The sequence below is a fragment of the Bos grunniens genome, chromosome 3 (assembly GCF_055505025.1).
Source record: "Bos grunniens cultivar Pamir isolate PY7600 chromosome 3, Bosgru_T2T1.0, whole genome shotgun sequence".
NCBI classification, from domain to species: domain Eukaryota; kingdom Metazoa; phylum Chordata; class Mammalia; order Artiodactyla; family Bovidae; genus Bos; species Bos grunniens.
In genome coordinates, this window is record NC_141167.1 from 109,436,206 (window position 1) to 109,462,714 (window position 26,509).

General features: G+C 50.9%; 2 protein-coding genes across 12 annotated transcripts in view; one reads left to right on the plus strand and one right to left on the minus strand.

Annotated features, from left to right (window-relative positions):
• The window catches only part of LOC147376745 (uncharacterized), a 32,314-nt gene extending 28,082 nt beyond the window's left edge, over positions 1-4,232 (minus strand). For 2 of the 9 annotated variants that reach the window (XR_015161216.1, XR_015161217.1), the window contains exon 1: positions 3,926-4,149. The gene's annotated coding sequence lies outside the window, so the exon portion shown is untranslated. Of the gene's footprint in view, positions 1-3,925 lie in introns of all 9 variants that reach the window. The other 7 variants (XR_015161215.1, XM_086393501.1, XR_015161221.1 and 4 more) reach the window with 6 other exon arrangements.
• Positions 3,507-26,509, plus strand: part of KIRREL1 (kirre like nephrin family adhesion molecule 1) — a 104,453-nt gene continuing 81,450 nt past the window's right edge. For all 3 annotated transcript variants that reach the window (XM_086393496.1, XM_086393497.1, XM_086393499.1), the window contains exon 1: positions 3,507-3,590. In XM_086393496.1, coding sequence (XP_086249622.1) covers positions 3,539-3,590 — 52 coding nt within the window. In that variant the 5' untranslated portion in view covers positions 3,507-3,538. The remainder of the gene's footprint in view (positions 3,591-26,509) is intronic.

Consider the following 26,509-nt stretch of genomic DNA (forward strand, 5'->3'; position numbering starts at 1 on the left):
CATTTAATCTTCCCAACCACTCCATAAAGTAAGTACTATTATTATCTCTGCTTTCAGATGAAGAAATCAAGGATTAGAAAGGCAGGGGGGGGGCGGTAAATAAGCTACCCAAGGTAACACGGAAAGTAAGGGGCAGAACCTGGATTAGGATCGCCTTGGGTGGTTTCTATGCTCATGTGTCTTGCTTCAAATATTCTGCTGCATCTCTGCTGTGGAGAGGGGTTCCCAGCTTCTTCCTTGCCCCTGGGGAGCTCCAGGCTGAGAGGACATGCTTAGGTCTTGCTCCAAAGGCCCGAAGTTTGATGGGGAGGCAGATATCCTGACCTGGGGAGGTTATGTCTAGTCTGATGGAAAAGACACAGGCTTTGCTTCCAGGACCATCCATCAGATACTGGAGACTCAACCCCACGATGTCCCCAGTTTGATGAAAGTTATGTGATTAAATTCCAGTAGACTCAGTTAATCCAATTAGAATTGTGAATATTACCGTGAGAGAGATTAGAATGGAAGAAAGTTGTGAGAGCTTGACTGGGGTCCTCCCTACAAGGAGGGGAGGAAGAAGCAGGATTAGCAGGAAGCAAAACTGCTGGTGGAGGGAAGAGGGTACAGCACCCCATGGTGTGTGGCCTTGCTGAGGTCAATGCCTGGAAAGCAGGGGCTTGCTTCCTGGTTCTCAACCCTGGCTGCCCATCAGAATTCCCTGGGGAGGTTAAATCCTGATGCTTGGGATTCACTACAGAACAATTAATCTTTGGGAGTGAGGCCAAAGCACTGGTGTTTTTTAAAGGTCCCTCAGGAGATCTAATACACAGCTGATGTTGAAGACCCTTGGCTGGAGATGGGGTCTTAAACTTTGGCATCTGGAATGTTGACTGGCTTTTGTGGAGGGGAGTCTGGAGAATTGTGTTTGCTGTGAACAGAGCTGGTAAGAATCAGAGATTAAAGGCAGCAGGCAGGGTGGGAAGTTAAGGGACCAGGAGAGGGGAGTGAGATTACTATTTGGCTGTTAAGGATCTAAAGAAATTTAGCTTCTCTGTTGCTGGGGTTTCAAAGTGAGATAAAAGGCCAAGGGAAGGGTAAAGCTCTGATAACCCAGTCCCTCGTCACATTGAGAATCACCATCAAACCTGAATAGCAGAAGGTAGACAGGAAGCACTCACTAAGCGAAGAATATTCTCTTCCTTGGCTCTGGATTTTTTTCTTCGAAAATTTTCCTAAATAGTATTGCCGCCGGCCTCCTTTCCATGCAGAATAAAAAGGAGAAAAGGCTGTCTCACAGATGATATTCCAAGAGCATCCCTTCCTCAGGGCCCTTCTATTATACTTGCTGTTTCTACCTACCTGCTACAATCTCCACTTAGATGCCTGCCTGACCACCTGTATCTCTCAGTTTCTTCAGGTATCTGCTTAGATGTTATTTTAGCAGAGCAGCTTTCCCTGACTCTGGAAAGAGTAGCAATTGCTCCTTTCCTTCCACTCCCTATTCATTGTATCTTGCTTTATTTGTCTCTCATAGCATTTACTACAACCTTGTGTTTTCTATTATTTTTCTATTGCCTCTTCCTGGTCTCCAGTATAGAATATTCTGAGGGAGGGACTTTGTAAAAAAAAAAAAATTTTTTTTTTTTGTTTGTTTTTTCATTGCTATAGCTCCAGGGCCTAAAATTATGACTGGAACATAAACAAACATTGAAGAATGCAAGATGCAAGAATATCTGCAAAATGCAAGATTAATGATGAGTAAATTAAAAGCCCTTGTGTCTGCATGCTGATGCGCGGCTGTTTGTATGTATTTGTGATTATATTTATTCCTATTTCTCTGGGTTAGGTATACTCTTTATTTTTAAACTGTGTGTTTGACCGTACACATGTGTTTTAGAACATATGAAGGACCCTCTGGTCTGTGCATAGAATGCTTCTGAATGTGAGTTTGTGTTTCTGTGTCCTCCTACGTGGATGTACCTGGACCATTCAGCCTAGAGTCAGTTATCTGTGAAAGAAAGAGGCATCATAACTGCCTCAAACCAGCAGAGGGCACCAAAGAGCCATGAACCTTGGCTCCGGGGGCTGAAATCCAGAATCTTGGCGGGTAATGAGGGACCCAGGAGACTTAAGATCTGGGAGGAAAGAAGTGGAGACCTCTCTAGACCAATTTTGTAAAGTTGTGCAATTCCTGTGCGATTTCTGTTATGTATCCTCAACTCATTGCCTAGGACCCAGAGGTTCAGGCACCCCCGGTGCTGTGAGCAGAAGCATCTAGTTAGGGGTTGGGAGAGAGGCTGGCTGTTAAGAAAGAGGAGACCCCTATTGAATGCCTTCATCAATCTCACCAGGAATTCCTTCTCCCCAGCACCCAGAACCCTCAACCCCAAAGGATCTCAAACTCTGTGCCTCCTGTGGCTGTCCTCCTCTTCGCTATTTGAAGCCCTCCAGTTGAGTACTTCTCTTTCCGGAGGGGAAGATAAGATGAACAAAGGAAGGAGTCATTTACTCCTGCCCTCCACCAGCTGAGGACTCCAACACAGCCTGGCCCCACTGTGTGCTGGGTGAGGCCCCCTGGCGGGGACCTCAGACCAATCCAGGAAGCAGCTGGAATTCTCCAGCTTTGCCTTTAGAAGGTGGGAAGAGGAGTGATTCCTTCCCCACCCCCAGCATTCCTAAGTCAATTGAGAATTCCCAATTTGAGAATCCAGAGGTTAGATTCTGGGTGTGGAATTAACAAGAGAGAGAGAAAGAAAAAAAAGGATTTTAAGCATTTTGATTCCATGAACCACCGCCTGCCCACCCCCTCCTCTCCCAAACACGCTTACACACACCCAAACACACACAAACACTCACACACCCTTCCCCACCACAGTCATCCCCTGGGCTAGAAGCTGATCCTCAGCCCATGCCCCGCCTCCCCAATCCACTGCCTAGTTCGGTAGCCTGGGACCAGGGCTGTGTATATAGATGGGAGGGAGGTGCGGGTGGGCAGGGGTCCCGCCGTCTCTGCCCCAGCGCCTGCGACTCTCACGTTGTTACCCGCTTTGCCCTCCACCGCTTTCTCTCTTGGCGCTCCGTCCATCTCAGTTGCAGCGAGGGGTGTGAGTGTGTGTGTGCGCGCGCACTGGGGGGGGCAAGGGGAGGGCTGTGGAGGGAGGCGCCGTCGGAGGGAGAGTAGACGTCAGGAGGAGGGACGGAGGGAGAGAGGGAAGGAAGACAAGGGGGGAGAAAGGGAGAGCAGAGAGCGAAAGAGACCCGGAGAGATAAAGCTCCAGGCGAGAAATAATAAAAGGGCGAGGGGGAAGGAAAGGGGGGCGAGAGAGAGGGAGAGAGAGAGAGAGAGACGGGACCGCGAGGAAGGAGAGATAAAAGAGAAGCGGAGGGAAGGGAAGTGAGTTTGTGCGCGCGAGTGAGTGTGCGTGTGAGTGTGCAGGGGCGGGCGCGGGCGGGCGGGGGGCGGGCTCCCGGGCTCCCCTCCTCCCCAGCCCGCTCCTCTCGCTCCCTCGCCAACTCCGGGCCCCAGCCGCGGGCGGGCGCACGGCGGAAGGACAGCATGCTGAGCCTCCTCGTCTGGATCCTCACTCTCTCCGACACTTTCTCCCAAGGTAAGCTCCCCTACCCCCCAGCTCCTCCCGCTCCTGCCCTTGCTCCCCTTCACGCTTCCCCCGGGGGCCGGAGTGTGCGCCCCGACCCGGGGAACGCCGAGGGGCTCGGCAGCCAGCGGCGGGTCCCCGGGGGTCAGGACGCCACGAGGTGGGGGCTGGGTCCCCGCGCGGAGTAACGGGGGCTGCGGGGAGGAGTTTTCCGTTGATTTGCCCAAGTTGTTTCCTCTGGCTGCGCGGGAGAACCGAGAATCGGGGCCGCGAGGGCCGGGGGTCGGGGTGAAAAAGGGATCCGACCGCTCAAAGTCTTTTCCGGAGCCTCTGGCAGCTCTACTCACCTCCACCCTCTGAGACCCGGAGTCCGGACGCCTGGATCCCGGCGGGAGGGAAGGCTGGGAAGAGGGTGGGATCTCAGATTCGGGGGACGGAGGTGCGCGGAAAGCGGGGGACCCAGGCTGCCGAAGATGTAGCTGAGGGAATCCCGGCCCTCCTTCAGCCTAGCCCCTGGCGTGGCTGAGTCTGAGCCGCGGCTCCAGACTGCCTGGGGCTGCCCCCTCCAGAGGAAGGGAGGGGTGCCTCGGGGCCTCTGGTGGGGATTTGAACCCTTGCCCGCGGAGGCTCCCTGTCTGGAGTGGAGTTCCAAAGGCAGCTTCTGGCCCGCTGGGTATGGAAGTGGCCATTCGCTGGGGCGGCGGGAGTCGGGGGCGGCTAACACCTTCGGGTCAGAAAAGTACCGATGTAGCTTTATTTGGGATCGGCTGGGAAGAGCCTGGGAGATGGAGGAGAGGTTGAGAGATGCGGGAGAGGTTGAAAGAGATGAGGATGTTAGTGTATCCCAAGGCTGGGCTGGCGGGGCGGCAGGGGAACTGAAGAAACCGAGGGCCCAGACTTCAGCCCCTACTGGGCTCTGTTTGAGTGGATTCTTGTCTCTTGGATCTGACTCTAAGGAAGACTTAACCCTGCTGAGCTAGCCGCCCCCCCCCCCACTCTACCCCCGCCCCCAAGATGGAGCTGACACAGAGAGATTGACATACAAACACCAAAATCCAGTCCTAGACACCGAGACAGACTATTCACCTACTGAGACAGACATACCCGCGAGCATTCCCCACACGAAGACAGACACATATACACAAAGACACTGACACATCCGAGGAAGACAGATTCCTCCCCCATAGCAGCGTATTCGAGCACCCAAACACACCATAACTCACAGACACAGTACATGTATGCAGTTGGGCGTTTGCGAGGACACAGTACGGACCCACACACAGAAACCCTTCTGTGAATCCCAACCCTCCAGCAAACAAAGAAACTTGAACTGGCATTCCTATAGGCAGATACCTATGGAGATGTTCAGGCAACAAAATGGAGGAGGTGGGCTCCTCTTGGGTGGTGGTGGGAGGGTGGATCTGGGAAGAGGAAAGTTACTGGGCACCGAGCACCCTCAGGCGAGGCCCTGCTACCGGTTCCCTTCCTGGCCTAGTGGGTGTGTGTTTAGGGGTGGGATGTTGTATTGGACCCCTCCCCTCTCCTCCCGGCGGGGCCCTCCTGCCTCTGAAGGCAAAGCCTGGCAGAGTTGGTGGGGGCGGGCCTCCCATCATGTCCCTAAGGCTCCCACCCCCCTGGGTCACACACATGCATACTTAGCATTTGGGTAGGGCCCACGTTCATAGTGTGAGTGGGGTGGAAGTGGTGCTGGGGGAAAGGAGGCCTGGTCCTGAGGTTGGCAGGCCAAGCCAGCCACTTGGCAGAAAGTTGGGAGGATGACTTAAGTTCTGACTTTGTTCAGCCAGGCTGCTGGAGGAGGGGGAGGGGAGGAGGGCCCACCGCGGTGGGGGAGGGGTCAGCTGGGTCAGTACTGGTATGTGCTGGGGGCCAGCGTCTGTCTGCCCCTTTCCTGCAGCCTTAATGTGTCAGCAACATGGATACGAACAAGCTTCAAGGAACAAAAGCTGCAGTTCGCAAACAGGAGAGGCATGTGGACTGAGGCAGGATGGAAGGCTCCAAGAGAAGAAGAGTGTTGGGTGCCTTTCTGTCTTGGCGGGGGAGGGGTCAGGGGTTAGCTGAGCTTCCGTCGCCCATCATCCTGCAAGGGTGAAAGCAAGACCTGATGAAAGTGTACACAAGTATTTGGGGGTGGGAGGGGGGATACCAAAGGGAGCAAAAGGGAGAGGATAGAGCAGAGGGGAGAGGAAGTCACTCCTGAGTGTTCCTGGGAGGCTGAACAGGGACTGGAGAGCAGGCAGGGTTGGAAGGAGTAGGGACCTGGGAAGACGGGGATGCTCACGGGACTGGGCAGGAGAGGAGGGGGGCGGTGGCAGGACCTCTCTCCTCAGCCTCCATCCTTAGAAAGAAGGAGTTGTAGGCAGGGACTGGGGCAGTGAGAGGAGAAACTGAGGGGGGTCGCCAGGCTTTTGAGGGAGGGTGATGGGCAAGTGCGGAGAAGGTGGGAGGAGAAGGCAGTTGAATTGAGGGGAGCGGAGAGGAGAGAGGAAGGGAACGTTCAGCCTAGGCAGAGAAATAAAAATCGCGTTTTAAAGAATTTCAATGGGCTTCATCAATCTTCATTTTTCACTAAATAATTTTCTGTATCTTATCTAAATGAAAACCATTATCCTTCCCCCCGTTTCCATCATGCGCTGGCTCCTCAGACTGATTGCGCCGAAAATTGAAATATTTATTCATTTTCTGGGAGATTTTCTCGCTCCCCAGTCTCAGGGAGGAGAAATTGAAAAAGAAAGATTATAGCTAATCAGAGCAATGTGGGATGACAGGCCGGCTCGGGGCGGGAGCTGCCTCCAGGGGAGGGTGGAGGTTGGGGTAGGGGAAAAATGTGTCCCTCCAGCCCCTAGACGTCCCCTGGGCATCCCTGCCACCACTTGGCAGGGTGGCGAGGAGTAATGGGAAGAGGCCCCAGGGCCTCCTAAATTCCCAGTATTCAACTGCCTGAGTACAGCTACATCCAGACAGAGAACAAGAGTCTGGAAAAAAGAGTAGCTGGGAATGGACTCCCTTCTCATCGTGCCCCCCCACCCCACACACACACACACACTTCAGATGGCCCACATTTCTGACCCAAAGCAGGATCTTGAGATTGGGGAAGAGCAGCGGGAGACACGGCAGAAATCAGGATACCTGGTCCCTCTCCTTGACCTTGATTGGACTTCTGCTCAGACCCCAAGAGAAGGGTGTAGACCCAGTTTTCAGGGCCTAGCACTACCTCCAGCTATCGCTCTGGACCCCAGAAGCTCCTGGATCAGGAAGAGGAGGAGAAGCTGTCTAGGCCTCCCACCTTCCGCTGGCTCCCATGGTTGCATGGTTGGTTGTCTCCTCTGCCCGTGGCTCTCTGGTGGGGTAGGGATGAGGCAGCCCAGCCTTGTCCCTGTTGTCTCCTCTGCCCGTGGCTCTCTGGTGGGGTAGGGATGAAGCAGCCCAGCCTTGTCCTTGGCTCTCACCCCATGTTGACCTGAGAACCAAGTGCTCTGCTGAAAACTCCATTAGAGCTTTATATCCTCTGGGACTAAGTCTTCATTTCTCTTTTATCCTTTCACTTTCTGACACAGTGCTAAGTGCGATGAGTGCCCTTAAATATCTGATCAATTGATTGACTCGATGAGAGCGCTACGGTGTTGGAAGGAGGCAGTATTAAATGGTCTTAAATCACAGACTCCTGTCCAGCTCCCTGGCTAAACCCCTTTCCCCCCAGGCCACTGGATAGTTGTGTCAGCTTGAACAAGCTGTGTGCTTTCTCTGTGACTCAGTTTGCTCGTCTGTACAGTCAGGATAGAAATAACATTTCATACGGTGGCAATGGCGTGTTAATCCACATAAGGTGCATGGAGCAATGTCTGGAAAGACATGCCCTGCCAGTGCTTCTATTAGGACTTCGTGGCTGGACACGGGCAGCCCAGTTGCTTGCTTCCTTTCCAGCTCCTCCTTCTCTTTTTGTTTTCTCACTCCAGCAGCCCAGATTCTTGGTCCTGGGCTCCAGCACCTCTGCCTTGTATCTTTTGTGGAGAGAACTGGGTTGTGGAGGACCCAGAAGGGGAGGCTAACCAGCCTTGGTTGGAGACCTCAGGAAGGGTTTGGGGAAGAAGAGGACCAAGTGGAAGAGGGTGGCATTCTAGTGAGAAGGAGCCAAAGCTCTTATGAGAAATGAGGAACGCTAGCCCCGAGGTGGCAGCGTTTCAGAGTCTGGAAATCATATGGATCATTTATGGAGCCCTTGTGCTAACTACTTTATTTGCATTATCTAATTTAATCTGTACAACAGCCCCCTGAGATCGGCTCTGTAATTATCCCCATTTCATGGCTGAGAAATCGAGGTTTAGACAGGTTGGGTATCTTGATGGTGTTAATGGCTGGGGAATCAGCTCCTCTCAAATACTTCCCCCACCTTCCTTTGACTGGGATCCCACATGCCAGCAGGGATAGATGCTGAGCCAGGACTGGGTCCTTCCTGATCCAGAGCTGAAGGAAAACTCAGAGGAAAAAGGAGAGAGTGCTCATAAATGGAAATTCATTCAAATTCCTAAAACCATCTTTTATTCTGAGATTCTGTCCTACATTTTTGGGTGTTTAACGGGTTTTTCTTTGGTAATATAACAGTGACCATAAATGACTTTTAATTTTTTGCTTGTTTATTTATATTTTGTATTTATTTGACTGCTGCGGGTCTTAGTTACAACAAGTAGGATCTAGTTCCCTGATCTGGGATTGAACTTGGGTCCCTTTCATTGGGAGCATGAAGCCTTAGTCACCGGACCTCCAGGGAAGTCCCGTAAAAAGCGCTTTACTTGGCGAATGGAAAGGTTTGCAGCTTTGTGTTTGTTTCTAAAATTACACACAGCCTTTATAGGTCTGTGAGCCGCAAACTTGGAAACTACCCCTGCAACGGGCAAGACTGACTTGTGGAGAGTCAGGGGGTGGGGGCCCCACTGAGTGGGGGCCTGGGGAGAAAACCAAGACGGTGAGCTTCTAACTCAGCCCCGTCCCTGGCAGACACAGAGGCTGGGGTCTGGTGTTCTCATCTGCTTTGGGAGGCCCTGCCTGCCCTAGGGTAGGGAAAAGTGACTGTAGAAGAGGTGGTCTCCCAACCAAAGCATCAAAATGACTTCTTGTCAAATCCCTACTGTGCGCTCTTCACACTCATTGTTTATTCCTTTTAACAATGCCCTCGTGAAGGAAGTGTTACCCCCATTTTAAGGATGAGGAAACCAAAGCCAATTTTAATTAACTTGCTCAGGGCCATCCCGGGAGTATTAGATCCCAACAGATTCAAACTCTTTGCTTTACTACAAAGCCCATGGTCCCCTGGGCACCCTTCACCGCAGAGGCACCTGTGCGGTGGCCTCCCTTCGGTTGAGGTGGCTTTGGAGGGCAAAAGAGGGCGCCTTCCTGCTCTTCTTCCCCACAGTGACACCGTGCTCCTCCTGGTGCCTGGCTCAGCCTGCTCCCCCAGGGCTCAGCCGAGATGCCTAGACCACCAGCATCTTGCTGTCTTGCTTGGATGACCATCTGTTTTATTTAGTGGGGATGGGAACTCCTTGTCTGTCAGGAGCAGGAGGTTTGTAATGCCGCAGATCTCGTCTTCCCACTTGTAGAGTCTTTTTAACTTTGTGTTGTTTAGTCACTAAGTAAGTTGCGTCGGATACTTTTGTGAATCCATGGACTGTAAGCTGCCAGGCTCCTTTGTCCGTGAGATTTCCCAATCAAGAATACTGGAGTGGGTAGCCATTTCCTTCTCCAGGGGATCTTCCCCATCTAGGGTTCAAAGCTGCATCTACTGCATTGGCAGGTGGATTTTTTTTTTTCAGCCACTGAGCCACCAGGGAAGTCCTGTATTTATATAGTGCGTTCCAATTTTAGCAACTTTTTCACATGTACAGTCTCATTTGGTAGATATATTACAACTGTCCTATGATACGAGCAGTGTAGTTATTATTTCCCCCATTTAATACATAATATAATAGTCTTAGAGAGCTGAAATGACTTGCTAAGGGGAGGTTGGACTGTAGGGAGGGGATAGGGGCAAATGCCTCCATCATCCCAATTTTGGGGATGGTTTCCAACCAAGGATAGGGACATCCCTGTCTATGCATCCAGAGCTGGGAAGGCTATGTCCCTTCCCCATCTACCAGCTCCTGCCTGGTTTCTTCTCAAGGCCTCCAGGCCACTTTACTTGGCCCTGTCCTGGAAGATGCTTTGACCTGGAAAGGGCTGGGATTGGGAGCGGGGGAGTGGCAGGCAGTGGTCAGCAGGAAAGAACAAAGAGGCTGCCATGTCCTCAATTCTGAAATGTTATGTCAAAGAGAGGCTGTCTCAGGAGTCAGGAAAGAAAATGAGTCCATTCTAAGTGAGAGAGAAGGCGGTTCTCTCCTGTGGAGAGCTTGCTTTGTGTTTTGCTTGCATTAGTAACTCATTTAATACCAACAGTAAGGACTTGCCAGGCAGTCTAGTGGTTAAGACCCTGTGCTCCCAATACAGGGGCCATGAGTTCAATCCCTGATCGGGGAACTAGGATCCCACATGCCTCCCAGTGCAGCCAAAAATAAAAATAAATTAAAAAAAATTTTTTTTAAGTACCGGCAGTAACCTGTTAGGAGTTATCCCCATTTTGTGAGTGGACAAAGAAAAACAAAGAAGTTAAGCAGATTGGCCAACATGATATATTTAAGTAGTACAGAGCCAGGACCAGATCCCAAGCAGGGAAGTGGGAGTGGGAGGCAGGAATGATTCCAGAGGGAAGCCCCTGAAGATGGATGGGCACACCCACCCGTTCCACATTGCCGCCGCATGCAAGTCTCACTGTGCAGTGTGTGTGTCCACGTGCACACGTGTAGATTCCTCGTGGTCGCCTGTGCACTTGCATACACAGCCGCTTCTCACCCCCATACACCTATGAATAGATCTCTCTCCCTTTCCCCCGGCCCACCCATTCACCAGAGAATACAGCCGTGTTCTGTGTCCCATTCCCCTGCCAGCCATGGCAGCCATCCTCTGAAGAGTCTTTGAAGGCACGAGTTTTTGTCTTGTCTTGCTCTGAAGATGCACACACTACAAGGTTGTGAAAGTTGGAACCCTCAGGTTCCCCATTGTGTGATTCTGGTCTCTCTCCGTCCTGCAGCCCCCGCTCGTACACCTTCCCACCCACTGATTCACAGACAGTGCAACCTGACCGAGTTCTTTGAGCTCCTGGGATGAAAGCTGACTTTCTTTTTTGCTGAAGATCGCATTTTTCTTTCTCCATCCTGCTCTCCCCCACCCTGCATCAACTTTCTCCAAGCTCCCAATTTCTCCCCCTCCACATTTAATTTCTCCAGCAACTTTTATTAACCTCTGTAGTCTCAGGGAGCTGAAGCCTCATTCCTCTCTGCCCTCCTTGAGTCCATTTAACAAAATTGGGATCATATTGAAATAAATGGGCCTTGTAGCCAGCCAGCTTCCTCAGGATTCAGGGTCTTAAATCCAGGGTGGAACTCTGTAGTACTCCCTAGCAAATTCCATTAGTTTCCCAGGAGATGCTGCTGCTGCTTCATTCCTCCAGGGGCCTGACTCTGGGAAGGTGATGGAAGAATCTCCCAGAAGGCCATGGGGACTGGGTTTGAGGCAGCAAGGGACAGCAGGTATCAGTGCTCTGCGCTGGCAGGGCTGTCCCTGTAGCCTGCCCTACTCCAGGCCAGATTAGAGTCATACATCCCTCTTCCCAACTGGCCATGTGATGCTTTTCTTCTCTGCCTCTTCTTTCCTTCTAAAGCAGTTGAGGGAGTCCATCCTCACTGTGTGGGAAGAGAATCCGGACTTGGTTCCTTTATCCCACAGAAATGTGTTGTGTGCTTACACTATGTTCCAGGCACCAGTGTTGCCAAAAGAATAAAATACTACCTTTGCCTTTAAGTGTCTCGCTTTGTGATTTAGATGCAAATAACTTAGCTTCTGAAGGTGTCAGTTTACTCTTCCATAAAATGGGGAGAGTTAGTTTTTTTCAAGTCAGCAAATGTATATTACTATGTATGAAACATACATTATGAGCTACCAGGGAAGCCCTGTGTAGGCATTATGGGGAATAAAAAAACCCCACGATATCATATGGTCCCTTCCCTTTCAGAAACTAAGATGTACAAATATATGCAAAGGTTCCAGGTAATGCTAGGCTTGGGTGTATTTGGCGCCAGGAGAGCAGTGAGCGCAGTCAGAGCTGGGGAGCTTGCTGTGGGCTGAAGAGGCCAGGAAAGGCTCCATGGAGGAAGCGGGTCTAAGGATGGACAGGATGTGGATGTGGCAGGAAGAGGGAGAGCATTACCAGGCCGCCTGAACTTCCCGAGTCAAGGTGTGGCTGCTGGAATGCGCAAGGCCCATGGAGGCTGGTGGCAGCTGAGGATTTGGGTTAGGGAGAAATAATGGAGGTGATCCAGAACAGTAGTCTGGGGCCTGACCCAAAAAAAGCCTGGAAATGCCAGGCCTGAGACCTCCTGTAAGAAGGAAGAAACAGGGATTTCTGTTTTTAAAGCAAAGGAAGTGTTAAAAACGTTGTGATCCCTACTTCATTCTTCACCAAACCCTCCTCTTGTCTTAAACTCCTCATCTGTTGGAGCCACTATAGAGGTTTGTGTGCGTGTGTGCTCAGTCCCTCAGTCACGTCCAACTCTTTGTGACCCCCATGGACTGTAGCCCGCCAGGCTCCTCTGTCCGTGGAATTCTCCAGGCAAGAATACTGGAGTGAGTTGCCATGCCCTCCTTCAGGGGTTCTTCCCGATCCAGGGCTCAAACACCCATCTCTTGCGTCTCCTGCAAGGGCAGGTGGATTCTAGTGCCACCTGGGAAGCCCACTGTTGGGGTTTACCCACTGTTGAGGTTTACAGCCACTTAAGTTGGCAAAAAAAAAAAAAAAAAAAATGAAATGGGCAGATGGTCGGGCTTGACTGGGTGGAAGTGAGCAGAAAAACTTAAGAGAAAATCAGTTCGCCTTGGGAAGTCTCAGATCTGTGACCAGAGTTGGGGAGGCTTGAAATGATGAGACCTTTTTTCTCTTCAAATCCTCAGGTCTAATAAGATAAAGATGCCCGGAGGCAGAGTTCAGTGGTAAGCACTGCAGCTTGGTGGATACCTAGGTTCTTTGTCCTATGTTCTCTGGGAACCTGGGCTGGGTCTGCATTCCCAGAATCTAGGGGATCCACCTGGTTTCATCAGAGGGCCAATCTGGGTTTATTTAGTCCCTGCAGGGTCAATCCTGGGCCATTTCCTCTGGTCAGTGGCCAGAGATGTGTGTGCATTTGGGAGCTGAGCCTAGGAGATTCTTCAAACGTCTTCAAGGAAGCCGGCTCTGGCTTTTCAAATGGAAACCTTTGAAGGAGATTCCCACCATGGGAGTGAGCCATAGGGGTGCATGCCAGTGTCCCACTAAACTGGTGTGTTTTTAATGGCTGGGCTGGGCTGGGCATGCATGTAGGCACCAGAGATCCAAAGGTAAGTGAGATTTGGTCCTTGTCCTTGAGCCACTCTGGGGCGGGTGTGGGAGATGGATGTATAAACAGATATTGACAATACTGTAAGATAAACGCTGGAAGAGAGGTATGTGAAAAATGCTGAAGTCTAGCTATCGGAGAGGGGGGAGTGGAAGAGGCCGCCTGGCAGGGGGAGGGCACAGCCACAGATGTGAGGCCGGGGCTGCGGCTGGAGCCTCTGGAATGCAGCGCTGTTCAAGATATCCCGGGCTTGGACAATCCCTGATTGTGCCCCCTGCTCCGGATGGAAGGAGCTGAGGAATCCGAAGGAGTGAGTGAGGTCCCTCCCAAGGATTATGATTTCCAGGAACAAAGGCAGTTTATATAAAGCGTGCTTTCCCCAGATCTCCCAACCTCTTGTGTCCAGTTCCCTCTCCCCTATCTGTACTCCCACCCTATTGAGCTGATTTCTAAATTAACTTTGTCCTTGGTTGAGTTTTTTTTTTCTTCTCCACCCCCCCCTTCCTAAATTCTCCCAGGAACAGCCTGGGGCCCTGCTCGCTCCATTACCCAGCATTGTCAAGCCATGAGGTGCTTTTAACTGCTTCTTCCCATTCGATTCACTTAACTGGGAGGTTATTAAAAGGAAAGAAGCTGAGATGGGCAGATGGGGGCAGAGAGAGAGAGAGACAGAGAGACAAGGGAGCGCGAGCAGGCAGACGGGTTAGGTGAAGCCCCAGAGAGAAGTTGGGGTTTTCTTCATTGGGATTCCCTGGTCGTCCAGTGGACTCCTGGGTTTTAATCCCAGACCCTGAGCAATTGATCTCAAACCCTATGTGCTGCTCTGAGCCTCAGCCCCCACCTCCGTGGAAAGCTATCCGCTTGACCGCACTTTGGGGATGATTTGAGGGGACTCCCAGAAGCCCCTGAAGCCCGCTCCATCTTTGTCCACCACCTCTCCCACGCTCTCCTGCTGCCAGCGCTGACAGCTCTCCAGCCTCCATCCCCAGTCGGCTACTGCCTGGATGATGTTTGAGTCTACACTGATGTGCCTATCACCCTGCACACATCTGGGACTTCTTCCCTTACCAGGCCGTCGGTGAAGTGAGAATACAAATTCATTTTAATGTCAGTTTGAGCCAAATATAATTAGAAGGGGAAATCTGACTTGGCAAAAAAAAAAAAATGCATTGCAAAGCAAGTTGAAATGACTTCTGGATTATCTGCACTGCTGCTGCTCTCCATTTGTGCAGAAAATTGAGAGAGGAGCCCATATCTAAGGGATTTGGTTTGTGCATGTTGCCTTTGGTTTCATACCAGGGTCGTGTCCTAAGCCTGGTCTCTTTCAACACACCCTTGGAACTGGATAACCCCTCAAGTGCCCTGGGACCTCCTGACCAGAGGGCCAATGGGAAAGCCAGAGAGGCTGCCACCCGCGTGAGCAGGACCAGGTCATGTCACTGGAGCCTCAGTTTTCTCATCTATAAAATGGAGACAATAAGACCTACGTTAGAAGGTTGCTGTGAGGACTGAATGAAGGAATCGATGTTAAGGAACAGTATTTGGAACACAGTCGGTTTTCAGTAAATCATATTGCACAGTGCCTGCTGTTTTTTTACAGCTCATAGTCCAAGGCAGATCAGTAGGATGAGTGAAGAACAAATAATGGTGCAAATACAGATAAGTCTATGTGAACCATGCCAGTGATGTTGGTAATCCCTGAATTTATGGTCTCTGGAGTGCCGTGTGGCGGGAGCTTTGAGATGGCAGCAAATAGAAAGCACCCTGCTTTAGAATTAGGTCTAATCCTGGCTCTGAAGATTCAGCAGGCTCTTCATCTTTGTGAGCCTTAGTTTCCTCATCTGTTAAATGGAGTGATAGCAACCATTTACCTCTACTTTAAGCCCTGGGAAAGCACTCCTTGGGCAATGCACAGTAAGCAGGACCAGAAGGTTTAGGTTTAAATCCCTCTCTCTCCACAAGGTTTCAACTCAGGATGTTAGAACAGTGATTCTCAAACTTGAACATGCTTGTGAAGCACCTGGGGAATCTGGTTAAAAAGTGCAGATTCTGATTCAGAAGATCTGGGGTCAGACGGGATTTCTGTGTTGGCACCAGGCTCCCAGGTGATGCCAATGCTGCTTGTCCTTGGACCACACTCTGAAGTGTTAGAGGATGTGTTTCCTCTAGGGAAATAGAGCTTCAGCGTTCTAATGGGAAGCAAGAAAAAATAGAATTCATTTACCTGAATTCACTTTTCAGCTGGCTTGGTTGTGTAACGGAGCCTGGATGGGTCATTGATTCAGGACCATCGATGTGTTTGTTTTAGAGAAGCAGGTTGTGTGACAGGAGAAGGGGCAGTGCATGCTGGCCTGCCCATCTTCGGCCCCAAGACTAACCTGCACAGCCTTATCCCCAGCACCTCCCACGCTCCCAGCCACCTCTACTGTATCCCACCAAGTGTTCACTCATGCCAACAGCTGCCGGCTGCAGAGTTGAAAAGCAACTAGCCAGTATGTTGGTGGAGACATGCCTCCATGCCCGAGCCAATCAGTCCTCTCCTTTCTTTTTTTAAATGAAAAGAGTAACTCCTCATAACCCAGCTCTCAATTGGTGGGGTTTTGGGGGGAAAAACATGTTGACTGAGCTGCTAGCTAGGGCCTAGGCTTTGTTGGCTTTGGCTTGAAGGTTTGATCATGAGCAAAGTGAGATCTGGGAAGGAAGGTGGATTGTAGACCTACTTGGGGTCATGGTTTTCAGGCAGGAATGGAGGACCACCCCTGGGCAGATCATTTTCTCACACTCATGTAGACCTAATGGTTGTTCAGGCAACGTGATGAGCTAACTCACTCTCTCCCTCCCTTCGTGATCTGGGTGCAGAGCCTTAGGCTGTCGAGGCAGGTCCACAGGCCAGAGAAGAGCACCTCTGCCCTCAGAGTTTTCTGATAAAATGGGTTGCTCCGTATATCTAGGGAATCCTGTCCACTAGGGGAAAGAAGAACCCCCAGAAAACTGACTACACTTTCAGCCATCTTCAAGTGCAAACTACACACATCCATCCTGAGGAGTTTCAGAGTAAACAAAGAAGGAGGTAGGGTCAGTCAGACCGGGCTTCCTAGAACACAGATCCTAGGGTCAGGAGTGAAGGTGGAGAGACAATTCTGGAAGAATCTGGACACCTTTGGACTCTCAAGATCTCTCTCTTTAGGCAGGACCAACTTGAATCAACCTGGATGCATCCATGTTTGTCCTTTTTCTGAAGAGAAGGGAATTTCATTTGCTCTCTCTGCCTGCTCACCTTCAAGTCAGTTAATCCCTGGCAAGCAGAAAGTTCTTCTTTGTGTCTAACCCCAATCCTTCCTGCTCTTTCTGGAAAAAAAAGAAAAAAGCTGTCTTATTGGAGACTATAACTGAGTAAGAGTCCAGAATTCTTTATGCCTGTAAGAATAACATTTCCCCTAATAGGTTCATTTTTCTCTCAGTGCAAGCCTAGAGAGGTCAGAGGTGACACTGTCTTTGAGGCCTCAGTTGAGGTTGAGCAGGTTGTCTCTTTAGGGAGCAGGTCTACTTTCCAACAAACCGCCAAGGCTGTCTATCTTCCCAGTGTCCCCAGTCAGGGCCAGAACTGTAGTGTTCCCAGGAACCTGGCTGAGCCACCGTGCCCTTCCTTGTCCAGTTTCCCCTTCTCGGTGGCTCAGAGCAGCTGGAGGCTGTCGGGCTCTGGTGTCCTTCACCAGGCCATTGTCTCTGGTGGATGGTTTGAGGGCCCCTCCTACCCCCTCCTCGGGGGCCAGGCTGAGAGAAGCTCTGGCATCTGGGGCAGCACTGGGTACCTGGAGGAGAGTGGGGCCTGCAGGGGAGATGGCAGAGGTGAGCCTAGGCCACAGTCAGGACCTGATCTAGCTTCAGAGCAGGAACATCTTCCTCTTGGAATTACATATTGTGTGTGTGTGCACGCTAAGTTGCTTCAGTCGTGTCTGACTCTTTATGACGCTATGGACTGTAACCATGAGGCTCTCCTATCCAGGCAAGAACACTGGAATGGGTTGCCATGCCCTCCTCCAGGGCATTTCCCGACTCAGGGATCAAACCCGTGTCTCCTGTATTGCAGGCGGATTCTTTACCACTGAGCTACCAGGAAAGCCACACAGGGATGTCCTCAACTGAGCTATCCATGCCTGGGTGGACAGAGTGGATCCCAAGTGACATCAGTATGGGCAGAGAAAGAAAGGGATAGGGTGTCTGCCTTTGGAGATCTACTAATCTGATGGAGTGTGGACTAGGATACCAGACTGTATTAGATCAGTGCAAACTTGTAGCCCTAAGCTTGAACTTGAGGGCGGAGGCTTGGTTTCTGCAGCTCACTGTAATAGAGAAGACAGGTTGCCATCTTCCTCAGGGTCTAAACACACAAATATCATCTAAATAAGCGGGGCATTTTGAACCCTGTTGTACATTTGCACAGGAGAAGATGGAAAGAGATACTGGAGCTGTGGGATCAGTTAGGGAAGGTTTCCAGGAGGGGACAAGAAAAGGAAAATGGACCCCAGTGGGAAGGACTGGTAGGGCAGGACCCAGTGGGAAAGAAGAGACTGTTCTTACAGGAGGGTTGGGTGGGATAAGAGTGGGAGCCGGGTGGGGGAGGGCTATCCAGCTAGGGCCCCGTGGGCTGCTGGCTCCGGGAGCTATGAGCTGTGGTGTCGCCTTGTCAAACTGTGGCCCCTGTAGCATTCGCACCGGCCGCGTGACATACTCCCACATGGCCAAGGCGGGGAGAGGAATGGTGTTACAGCAGCTCCTGGTCCCTTGAGGACAGGGGAGAATGTGAGTCCTCGAAGAGGAGGAGCTGACATGTCTGGGGGGAGACAGGCGCCTGGCCCTCTGGTCCTTCTGCAGGAGACAGTGGGGGTGTTCCGAGTTGGCTCTGCTGTGGAGCCTGCCTGGGGGGCAGCCTGTCTTTGTCAGGCTACCCCTGTTTCAAGGGTAGCCACGGCCCGAGGGCCTGGAAGTGCTGCCTGGCGGCCTGGCACGGGACAATCTGTCCACCAGCACAGACGTGCGCTCCACTGCGCAGGGCCTCTCCCTGCCCCCAGCTGGATGCTCCCTGGGCCCCTTCCTCCCGCTGTCCTTCCCTGTCTGTCGGTCTGTCACTCGGCAGGAGTGAAATGTGCCCTGCTCCTGGAGCATTTGGTGCTTGATAATTTGTGGATTATAGCTAACTCTCGATAAAGATTCCCCTAATTGCTTGGCTCACCTCAGGTTCTATCATCAAAGCAAAGCCGTGAGGCCCCCCTCTCGCCCTCCTTTTCTTTTTATTATCTCTTAATTAATCACTCTGGCTTTCACACTTAGCAGATAATTACAGTCTCCTGGGCACGCAGCTCATTTTCATAACCTCCTGCTCCAAGCCCGCAGCAGAGGGGGGAGGGGAGGAAGCGGGAGAGAAGGGGAGAGTGGGAAGAGAGATGCTGGAGGGAGGTGGGGGCAGCTGGCTGCGGGTGCTGAGACCAAGGGAGGGGAAGAAAGGGACCTGAGCGGGTGCGTGGAATGCTGAGCGGAGCACAGGCCCAGAACCCCTGGTCAGCCCAGCAGGCTGGTGGAGGCTCTGCTGGTGGTAGTCAGGAAGTATGGTCATGCTTCCTGGGGGAGGCTCCACCTGGTCTATCAGAGCTAGCACAGCCAGAGCTGCACATCGCTGGCTCCCTTAGCCTCCCTGGTTGTGGGGTGGGGTGAGGCAGGGTGGGATACAGCAGGAGGTGCGAGTAGGCTGGTGACCAGAACACTTGATGAGGAGCAAGAGATGGTCCCAGTGAAGTTCATCAATCCTATGCTGGGAAGTGAAGTCTGCAGGGGTGAGAAAGGATGACAGGGAAAGAAAGGGCAGGGCCACCACCCAGTTAGGACCCAGGACTTGGTCTGGGAACATTTTCTGAGGAGAGCAGGACACAGACTCTGGGGCTGAATCCCTAAGTTACTTCAGTTGTGTCCAACTCTTTGCAATGCTATGGACAGTAGCCCATGAGGCTCCTCTGTCCATGGGATTCTCCAGGCAAGAGACTGGAGTGGGTGCCTATGCCCTCCTCCAGGGCATCTTCCTGACCCAGGGATCGAACCTGCCTCACTTAAGTCTCCCCGGCTGGCAGGTGGGTTCTTTACCAATAGTGCCACCTGGGAAGCCCACTCAGGGAATAACCACTCCATAATGGTGATTGGGTGAAGAGGGGGAAGGCCTAGCACTTAGACTTACACCTTTCAGGCACTGTGCCAGGAGTTGACAATATGCTCCATTTCACAGATGAGGAAAACTGTGACCCAGGAAGAAGAGGTAAGGGAGGGAGAGAGCACTGTTCCTGATGGGCCCTCAGCCCCGGCATAACCACAAACCTTGGGGCTTTCCTTGGGCTTCCAACCTGAAGATAAATAGCGAGGAGGATGTCCAGATGATGCATTTGAGAAGACTGAGAGACAGTAGAGTTTACTCAGAGGGTTAGACACAGAGCAGGACTGGAACCTAAAGTTCTGGCAAGTCACCACTGTTTCCCACTGCTGTTCATCTTGTCTCTGAGGGCAGGGCTGCTGGTCTGCAGGACGTGGTGGAGAATGGGGGACGTCCATTCTTTCGCTCTCTGTATTGAGTTTTCTTTCTTCCCCCTAGCACAATGCTTGGTCTTGAGAAAGAAAAGAATTGGATCCTATGGACCTTTTTGCCATTAACTAGCCATGAGACCTCGGAATTGTCATATAATCTGAGTCTCAGTTTCTTCGCTGGTCAATGGGAATCTTGGAAAAACTGCAGATGGTGTATGTAAACAGAGTTCCTGGCATATGACAGGTGCTTAACAAATGGGAGCTGTGACTGCTATTGCTATTCCTATTGTTATTACCACTACACATGGAAGCACCTAGCCCATGACCTTAGAAGCCACATCAAACAAGTTAATTTTTTAAAAAGCGGATGAAGGAGGGAGAGTGCTTTTGTTCACCTTCCTCAGTAAGAGACGGCACAAAATTTCTACACTGTGCCACTTCTGGGATGTACTGTTGAGCTGTGACAACCCAGGTCACTCTGTCCCGGTGCAGTTTTTCTTTTCACAAAGAAGTTGTCTGTTTGGGCCAGGGCTACTTCCAGCTCAGAGCTTATTGGCATCCAGCTCCAGGTAGGGTTGACATTCCCCCTTTGCTGACCTCCATGCCTCAGACTGCCCACTGCACCTGCAGCAGAGCCCCTGTGCCAAAGTGTTAAATGTGTCCAGTCTCACTCAGATAGTTTGTAGCTTCTGTCTCGGCTCTTGGTTTCCCAGGGACTATGGTAGGAAAGTCGACATTCAGGAGGCAATGTGGACGGGGCACTGGATTGCGAGTCTAGCTGTGAATTTTAGCTCCATTGTGGTTGTCGGGAAGTGTGCCTTATGCGGTGACCTGAGCCTGTTTTCTTATCATAAAAAGAGAAGGGTAATAATCTCCAAGATTCTGGCTGCACCGTTTTCTGACTCTTTGCCATCCGGGGGGAGTTCACATAAAGGACTGCTTCTTCCTGAATGAGGCCCTGACTCTCTCTGATTTGGTTTTTGAGCCAGAACCAGATGTATTGATTTCAGAGAGCCAGCGTTGGGGTGCCCTCGGAGAAGCATTGCTTGATTAGGAACCAGGGTGGAAGCAAACTTTTTATACATTTTTCAGATCTGGTCTGGACTCTGGGTAAGAACAGAAGTACCCTTCTCCCTGCAAACACACACACACACACACACACACACACACACATGCACAGAGTCTGCCGTCCTGGGAATGGAGATGATCCAGCCTGCTCTGGGAAGGTTGGGGACCCTGGATCAAGGATGTGGGTGCTTGTGTGTGCCTGTTGATAAGAGTTTGTTCCTTAAGAAACGTGCTCTGATCTCACCCTCAACTTTAGCTTTGGTCTGTGAAAAGGTTTCGCAGAGTCTTGTGGGAACATAAACATTTGGCGGATTTCTTTCCCTGAAAGCTATTTCTTCTTTCTTTTTCTGGGAACTTTCGCCAGCAAGATCAAGGCCCCTCCACCCTCCCCTCCTCCCTCCCCTCTGCCTGAGACACCCTACCCCCTCTCTCCTCCTCCCCGCAATGAAAACAAAGTCATCTGGTGGGTACTGGGGATCATCGCAGAGCAAACTCAGCCAGAAGAAAAGAGTGAGGCAAACAGATAGCTCTCCCAAGAGGAGAAATTATAAGAAGGGAGGGGAGAGAGAGAAAATAAGCAAATGGCATCAGTGGTGAAAAGTGAATTCCAGGCATTTAAAATTCTTTTGGTTTTAATCATCTCAGAGGCCGACCAGAGCTGAGCTGTGGGGGGAAGGGAAAAAATGAAAACCAGGGCCCTCTCCTAGGAGCCAGAGCCCAGGAATTTCGGTCTGTAAAGACCTAAAGCCTGCGCTATGTAAGCTTCTCCATCCTCACCCTCCACCTCCCGCATCTGATTCTCAAAAGGGTTACCTCCTCCAAGGGCCTTTTCTGACGAACCCTCCCTTTATCTCATTTCACAGGCTCAGTTTATACTCAGTTTTAAAGCACTGACCTTTCAGTTTTCTACCAGATTGCAAGTTCCCCAAGGCCCTGGATTCTGTTTTGTTCAAAACAAAACAAAAAATAACAAACAACAAACCCCAGCCTCTTTCATAAGTCATGCCCGGGCCTTCTCGGGGAGGGTCAGGGCCCCCAGAGAAGCTTCTGGGCCTGCTTTCCTCATTTGCAAAATGGATTTGAAGAGAGGCGCTGAGCCTGGAAGAATCTCCAGGAGGAACTGGGAAGCTGGGAGGGAGCCTGGCAGGTCCCGGTGCCCGCTGTGTTGGGTGCTTTGGTCTCGAGGTCTGTCCTTTCTTCTTGCCCCCTCCCTCAAGGCTGGGGCTGGGTGTTAGGAAAAGCAGCAAGTGAAGCCCCTGGACACCGGGGTTGGGGATTTTGGGGGCGGGTCACAGATTCTAAGTTCTTCTTGTTCCCTGGCCAGAGGGACAGGGTTTTTGAAAAGGTCTGGATATCTTGACAGCCTAGCCAGCTGATAGGTGGCGAGGCACAGAGAGAAGCCCACCCGAGGTTTCAGAAAAGTGTTAGTTGCTCATTCGTGTTTGATTCTTTGTGACCCCATGGATTGTAGCCTGCCAGGCTTCCCTGGCCATAGGATTTTCCAAGCAAGACTACCGGAGTGGGTACCCATTCCCTTCTCCAGGGGGTCTTCCTGACCCAGGGATTGAACCCAGGTCTCCTGCACTGCAGGCAGATTCTTCACCCTCTGAGCCACCGAGGCCTCCTCGTCTCCTAGGCTGGCCCCTCCCTGTGTGCTCAGCATCTTGCTCCTTTCTGAGCGCCCTCCCTCTCCTCTCATCCTCCGCTATCTCCTTCACCATCTGGAGGCAGCTCTTTCCTTTCTCCTGACCACTCACTAGGTGTTTCTCCCACTTTTCCACGTCCTCTTTCCCTTTCCCTTTCCCTTTCTGACTTTGTTTCTTATAATGCACCTCCCACTGCCTTCCCCCAACAGGACTATAGACATTGAGAGCTCGAGGGTATATTTGAGCTGATCTTAGATTGGGTGACCTGGATTTTCATCCTGATTCTTCTTGGGCAAGTGATATGCTATTTTGGAGCCTTGGTTTATTCAACTGTAAAACAAGGAGTCACTAGCTTCCCAGGTGGTACTAGTGGTAAAGAACCCGCCTGCCAATGCAGGAGACATAAGAGACCCAGGTTCAATACCTGGGTCAGGAAGATCCCCTGGAGGAGGGCATGGCAACCCACTCCAGTATTCTTGCCTGGAGAATCCCTATGGACAGAGGAGCCTGGCAGGTTACAGCCCATAGTGTTGCAAAGAGTTGGACATGACTGAAGTGACTTGGCACTCACAGATGATGCAGATGATGCTGCCCTGGAAGTACTCTTGAGCTTCTGAGCAAAAGGGCAGGATCTGGAGTTCAGACTGCTTGGGTTCAGATCCAGAACCTGCTGCCATCATGACCCTGTGCAAGTCCCTTCACTTTGGTATAGAAGAATAGCAGCATCTGCTTCGTAGAGTGATCATAAAGATTGAATTAAATAATCTGTGTAGAATGCTTCGAAGAGGTATCTGAGATGCTTTAAGTGGTATATGATAGCTCTTATTGCTGAATTGAATCCTAATATTTTGTGGTGTGGAGTGATGAGAAGGGCCCTTGGATTTGTAGTCTGAAGACCTGGGTTCAGATTCCAGCTTCCTTCCCGATTTTCTGTGTGACCTTGTGCAATTTCATTTCAAGTTGTGAAGATAAGTTAATGAAAAGTCTTTGGGGACAAGGGGACCTTCTCTCTTGATCTTGCACCTGCTCCACCCTCTGTGCCTAGAAAGATGCCTGACATGGGCACTCAGGAAATGTGTGTGACCTAAATCATTGAGTATAAGGTACTAATCTATGAACGAGGACATTGAGGCTCTGAATGGGAAAATGAATTGATTGAGATAGATACAGCTAATGTTTGGTGTGTTTGCATGTGTGGGTGTGTTTGTGTGTGGGTGCATGCAGGGAGAGGGGGTGCTGTCGTGTACTGTAGGATGTCTAGCAGCATCCCTGGCTTCTACTCACTAGAGCCAGTAGCAACACACCTTCCATTCACTGGTGTGACAATAAAAGATGTCTCTGGACATTTCCAAGTGCCCCCTGGGATAAAATCGCCCTTAGAAAAAGTGAAAGTGAAAGCCGCTCAGTCGTATCCGACTCTGCGACCCCGTGGACTGTAGCCTGCCAGGCTCCCCTGTCCATGAAATTCTCCAGGCCAGAATACTGGAATGGGTAGCCATTCCCTTCTCCAGGGGATCTTCCCAACCCAGGGATCGAACCCATGTCTCCTGAATTGCAGGCAGACTCTTTACCATCTCAGCCACCGGGGAAACCCAAGAATACCGGAGTGGGTAGCCTATCTCTTCTCCAAGGGATCTTCCTAACCCAGAAATTGAACCGGGGTCTCCTGCATTGCAGGTAGATTCTTTGCCAGCTCAGCTACCAGGGAAGCCCTGGAAATCAAGTCTTCTGACCCCCAATCCATAGTTTTCTCTAAAATGCCAGATTGTTATTTCTCCCTTTACCCAAGAATTTAACCTTGACCCGTCTCATACAATTAAGAGAGAATGGTTTATGTTGTTGAGGAGTAAGTAGAATATTTCAATCTCTAGACCATTTTAGGAATGATTAAGTCTCCACTTAAACCATGACTTACCAACAGAGGGGCCAGGGAATGACTGGGTAGCTGGCAAAGACAGCCACTTGGACAGTCCATTGGTGGGAAGTGAGTGGAGGCCCTGACTTTCTTTAGAAACATGTGATGAGGATTTCTGGGAGGTCTACCTCACCTCTGCCTTGAGCAGATAAAAGGAGGCCCCTGTGGTGCCAGACCGTAGGACTAGCTCTTTTGGGTCTCAGGCACCTGATTCACCTCCCACTTCCCTCAAATCCCCTCCTCCTCACCCTGGCCCCTACCCCCACCAGCTATAGCTGCTGAGACTTCTCTGATGTCCTTGGGCACCTTAAAGTACAGAAAAATCAAAGATTTAATCCAGCCCTTGAAAGTTGCCAATGAAAACCAAGACTCAGGAGTATAAGTGATTCACTGCCCCAGAGCAGATAGAAGTTCTGCCTTCACCCTGCCCTGCCCCCCATCCAACACACACACACACACACACACACACACACACACAGAGGCCACCCAGCAGTTTGGAAAACTACTGCTTTATCTCCACAGACCTCCCTGTCTCCTCCCCCACCATTCCCAATTGCACAGATCAAAAAGTCCTTTCTTGGTGCCTGGGGGTGGGGTGGGGAATAGATAAGGAATCTATTGCCCATTAATTGCTAGAAGAGTTGAGGTCCAGAGAGGAAGGTGGTGGTCCCCAGAGAATCTTGGGTAACACTGCTTCTGGGACTACCAATAAATCACCTCCCCACCACACACCACCCCCTCCCCAGCCAACTTCCCTTATCCTTCAACCTCTGCCCCCATCCCTCCTAAAGGGCCTTGTCTTGCTGTCATGGCAACCAGGGGATTAGGGCCATCTAGGAAGCCCAATGACAGGGGAGAGGGCTTAGAGGAGAGTCAGGTGGAAGGAGGAAATGAGAGAATGAGGTGATGATAAGGAAACCTAGTCTGGTGGGGGGAGAGCAGGGCAGAGAGGAAGGTGAAAGGAAGGGAGGGGATGAGAGAAACCTCATCCATCCTAAGAGAGAAGGAGGGAGGGGCGGGGAGGGAAGAGAGAGAGAGAAACCTCAACTTTTATTTAAAATCAGAGAGCAGTTGTACGCCTGGAGTCGTTGCCATGGCAACGGCAAAGAAAAGGAGATAGAGAGCTTGTGAAGCCGTGAAAACCCAATAGGGGTAAATGTTTAAAGCCAGGAACAAAAACCATTCAGAGATAATTAAGTAACAGGCTGCAGGTTCCAGACTCCTGCCCATTGTCAGGGGACTTGGCCTGAGATGCCAGCTTGCTCTACCTCTCCTCCCCTGCCTTTATCCTTGTCCTCACTCACCAAGAGGATGTCCAAGCAGCAGCTAGGGAGCCCCGACCCTCCTTCTAACCTTATTCCCTTTAACTGGGGACTGCCCCTCTCACTCCAGTGCCAGCTCCCTGGACCAAGGCTGGACAAGATTTCTGTCCTCCACTATTAGGAAAAATACAGTCTTTGTAGGGGAAACAGCCAAAAAAATGCTTTGGTCAGATAGAAGAACTTGTGGACGCTAAATTGCTAGATGGACAATTAAGTTGCAGACTTTATTCCCTTGGAGGACTTCGAGGTTAAGGGATGCAGATGTCACCGGCAGGCTGACCTCTGTGCTGACTGTCACCCTGTGGGTCTCTGAAATGCTGGAGTGCCTGGGCTCTTCCTTCAGAGGGGGAAGTCTGGGAGCTTTGCTGGGGCTGTTTAACTGTGTTTAATTCTACCTCTAATTCCTCTTTGAATGCTCCTTAGGATTTTTTTTCCCAGCAGGCTTAATCTTCCCAAGCATCAAGATGGCCAAAAGCTAAGCTGATATTTTGAGGGTTAGGTATACTCGGCAGAAATAAAAAAGAAAGAAAATGCCAAAGTACTTTTTTTGTATTTTAAAGGAGTCTCACTCATTCACCTCACTCCCACCCTAGACATCACAACAACTGGCTGTCCCTTTACCCCATCTCCTCAGGGAAATAATCTTTTGAGTTCTGCCTCCCCCTACCTTCAGATGCCTCCCAAGAAATCCTGGATATCAGAGAAGACTGTGATGTTCTTTCCTTCCTCTCATCTCGGAATGCAGTTCTGAACTGAAGGCCAAAATAGCTAAGTTGCAAGAGTCCTGTTTTATATCGACAGCCTTCCCCCAGCCTGCCACCCACTGTTATCACCCACCTCCAGTCCATTCCTCCAGATACTCTCAATTTTATCCTTAGACCAGCCCGTCAGAGAGTGGCAAACCGAGACTGAATGGTTTGGGCTCCTCGAAGAACTG